This window comes from Carlito syrichta, unplaced genomic scaffold (assembly GCF_000164805.1).
Source record: "Carlito syrichta isolate Samal-C Ts95f unplaced genomic scaffold, Tarsius_syrichta-2.0.1 Scaffold310650, whole genome shotgun sequence".
NCBI classification, from domain to species: Eukaryota; Metazoa; Chordata; class Mammalia; order Primates; family Tarsiidae; genus Carlito; species Carlito syrichta.
Genome location: NW_007254746.1, coordinates 1117138 through 1121181, shown reverse-complemented (window position 1 = coordinate 1121181; position 4044 = coordinate 1117138). Strand labels below are relative to the sequence as shown.

Genomic DNA, 4044 nt, shown 5'->3' with positions numbered 1-4044 from the left:
AGGAGGCTAAGGCTATAGTGAGCCGGGATTGTGCCACTGTACTCCAACCTGGTTGACAGAAAGAGATGCCAACTAAAAAAAAAAAAAATGTAAAAGAGAACACTAATTTGCATATAGACTTGCCCATTAAAAAAGAAATGCAACCTAAAAGTAAATATTTGTTTCTATTACTCTCATCCTAATTTTTTTCTTTTTCTTTTTTCCTTTTTGTCTCTCATCCTAATCAACTCTTAACAAAGTTTGGGTAATAATAATTCATCAATAAAAATCATTAAAAACTCAGTTACATATATTTTATCTTTATTTCACAGCCTTTTAAAAATATAGACCACTAAGTCTTTTGAAAAACATACACAGAATAATCATTTAGCTGCCACAATATTACAAAAATAAAGTAACACATAATAGATTACACAATAGAACAAAATAATCTCTGCTGAATCACTCTGACTAGGAACACAAAATAGTCACTAGAAAGGTTAAGTGGACCAGCACTGCCAATTTTCTATTATCAGTTATTACTAAAGTCAATCACAGGATCTATTCCCAGTAGACCATTCCATATACTACACAGGAATATGTGTAATGTACAGATGTCAAGTTCACATCTTTCCAAAATGCTATTTTTCCTCTTTCTCTGGGAGACAAGTTCAATGGTAAGGTAGAATAGTGAAGATAGTGAAGACCATGGGACACCAAGCTCATGACTGGCCCACACCTTTCCAACTGATTCTAAAGCACAAGAGAAGAATGTGTACTGTGTTATCCAGTGCAATAGCTATTAGCCCCATGTGGCTATTTAATTTAAAATTAATTACAGTAAAATAAAATTTAAATTTTACTTCCTCAGTCACAATAGCCACGTTTTAAGTGTTCACTAGCCACATGGGGCTAGTGGTTACCATATTGGACTCTGCAGATATAGAACATTTCTGTCATCACAGAAAGTTCTTTTGGACAGCCCTGGATGTGGGAAGTGTTTCTTCTCCCTTTGCTTAGCCAGGATGTAGGCTGCTTACAGAAGCAGTTTTGAGAGGCAATTCTCCCAGGATATTCCTAGATTGGTGGTGGAGTCACAGAAAGGAGAAAGGTAGCCTTTCTTTGCATAGATTACCCTCCCCCGTGCATAAAAGTGATGATCTTTTTACAGGGATCAAATACACAAATCTAGATTCCACCTACATCTAATTAACAGGAAAATTAGGGAAAAGTGATTGAGATGAGGAAGCAGCAAAGTAGAACATTCTTTATCCTAGACCAAACCTTTTTAAAGAGATGATAACCACCAACAGGATAGGCAGGTCCCCCGGGTCCTCATATAGACTGAGAGAGAAGGTCAGTTCTATCAACTGTTTTGTGAGAAAACCTGACATGTCTTCACTCTGCTTGCTCTGTCAGAGGGTAGCAGTGTTACTTGGAGTTTTGCCAGTTGTGAAGGTACTACAGTTTTGATCTTTTCAACCATGTATATTCCTGTCTAACTGTATTTTGTAGCTAGGGAATCAACTGCTAGTTGTTCATCCAAGAGCCACCACCATCTCCTTTCTTATCAAGAGAACGTGGATTTTTGCTGAAGGCAGTTGTATGTCCAGTTACAAAAACTGTATTTTTCAGGCAATCTTGCAGGCAGCAGTAGCCAATGACTCAGTTCTGGCCAATGAAATGAAAGCAAAAGTTATTGGACTGCTGAGAGAGCTCTGTAAAAGGAAGTAGATTCAAACTGGCATGCCCTGTTGTCCCTTTGGGCTTCCTCCTTCCTCTTGTGGGGAGTTGCAGGGACCATCTTGGAACCTAGAGGGAAAAGCCAAGGGAACGTCAGCAGTCACTTAATTAAGCCTGACATCTGTGAACTGTTAAACCAGCGACAGCAGTGGCCCACTCCTAACCTCTTTGTTACCTGAGAAAAAATGCAAAGCCTCTCATTTGTTTAAGCCACTGTTCAGTCCTATAACTTCCTATTCTATGATCTGTATAGCAATTCATCTTGATTCCCAATAGGAAAGTGAGATTTTCATCTGAAAGTAAAAAACATTTTGCCTGAAGAAACTGCATGTATTCAACAAATTCAAGTAACTTCAGAGTCATATTAATAAGGCAAAGGTTGTATATAAAAGTTTTTAAGTTGAACCCACCCATGTTTTCAGGATCTGTCTACACAGACCAGGAATGGCAGAAATGATCAGGCTCATTATATAAAGTAGCTACTAGTAAGGAAAATGAGAAGATTGTTTGCTTTATCAGGAAGCTTTCTCTGAGTGCCTATTAGGTTCTGATTACTGGTCTAAATTGCCCTTCTGATTACCCGACTTCCTGTATGGGAAAATGCTCACTACTCAGAGAATTAAATAGACCATTTTTAACCCATGCATTTATTTACTTTGCATAGGCAAGCTTTTAAAAATGGAGAATCAAGAAATTTATTTCACTGATTCAAACAAACAACAAAAAAATCAAAGATTTACAACTCAATTTTTAACTTTCCCTTGTATGTGACACAGACACCTGATAGTGACATTTTAATGGCCCTGGAGTTTTAATTGTGGAGTTAGCTTAAATATGTACAAATATCTCAAAGTAGCTCTAAAATTTTAAAACAAAGTACAGTACTCTGCAAACACTTTCTATGTACTACATTAATATCTTTAGTATTCTAAAAGTCCTTAGATTATTAAGTATGACTTTGAAAAAATAAATATTTTTCACTATCTTAAATGCTGTAACCATTTACAATTTTAAAAAATTTTGGTCATTTAAAATTTAACTCTATTGTACTTATTTTGAAACTATAGACAAAATTGGAAACATGAATGTCAAGCTAAAAATAGGGTATCACATATTTTTTACTCACCTAGTTCCAAGTTTCCACCCCTGCAAGTGAACCAAAAACAAATCCTGGCACCTTGTCATTCCCAGAAAAGCCAGTGCATGGCACACTCTGGGTAAATTTTCTCTCATATTCTGTAGAATCACACCAGATGGCATTGGTTCTGCATCCACAGCTGTGCCCTAAAATTGAAGTTCAGACATAGGAATCTACTTTATTAGACATTTCAGACTCTGCAAGTGTGAGTGTGATGTCATTCTCATTCAACTTAAAATGGTTATCTTTCCAAGTGGAATTGCAGATCCACTGCACTTACAAGTTTGGACATTACTGCAACAAACAAGATTGTCCTAATAAGACTTGAAATCATTGTGTGCAGCTGCAGTTAGAAACAATAATGAAATAATAACACTTGAAATAAAATGCAAATATTACATAATACAATTATGGCTCATTTCCTTATAATGTGAGAAATACAACTTGGCTTTTAAAATCACTGAAGAGTTACTGAAAACCTTTTTATTGAAAATAATATAGGTTGGGTCCAGTGGCTCATGTCTGTAATCCCAGGACTTTAGGAAGCAGAGTGGGGAGGATCACTTGGGCCCAGGAATTTGAGATCAGCCTATGCAAAAAATAGAAAAATTAGCCAAGCACGGCAGCATGCACCTGTAGTCCCAAGCTACTCAGGAGCCTAAAGTGGAATGGTTGCCTGAGCCCAGGAGCCTTCAAGCCTTCAGTGAGCCAAGATTGTGCCATTGTACTCCAGCCTGGGCAATAGAGTGAGACCCTAACTCAAAGAAAAATTTTTTTTAATAAAACATAGGAATCTTCTATAATCAAGTTACACTTATCTAATGAACAGTTATTTTAGTTTAGTTTAGTTTAGTTATTTTTTTTGAGTCGGAATCTCACTGTCGCCCAGGCTGGAGTGCAGTGTCATGCTCATAGCCACAGCAGCCTCTACCTGCTGTGCTCAGGTAATCCTTCCGCCTCAGCCTTCCATGAGCAGTTATTTTAAATGTCCCTGACTTTTCAAGTGCTTTAGTGTCGAGCTCATATTTACACCATCTGTAAAAGTAGCATAATGATGGTCAGAGCCAGAAGGTGGTCAGTCCACATGGGGAAGCCTAGAATCTAGACCACTGTGGTGTCAGAGTGTTAGATTGAAGTGAACAATGCATATGGGTAGCCAAAAGTATGAGTTCAAAAGTGATTCT

At 37.3% G+C, this 4044-nt stretch overlaps 1 protein-coding gene across 1 annotated transcript; it reads right to left on the bottom strand.

The window, feature by feature from the left end:
- Positions 1-283: 283 nt before the first annotated feature.
- TMEM155 (transmembrane protein 155) lies at positions 284-3194 on the bottom strand. The gene is given in 3 exon segments (XM_008068397.2): positions 284-1791; positions 2849-3006; positions 3141-3194. Coding segments are annotated over 3 exon segments (393 nt in total). The 3' UTR covers positions 284-1610.
- Between the last annotated feature and the right edge of the window lie 850 nt (positions 3195-4044).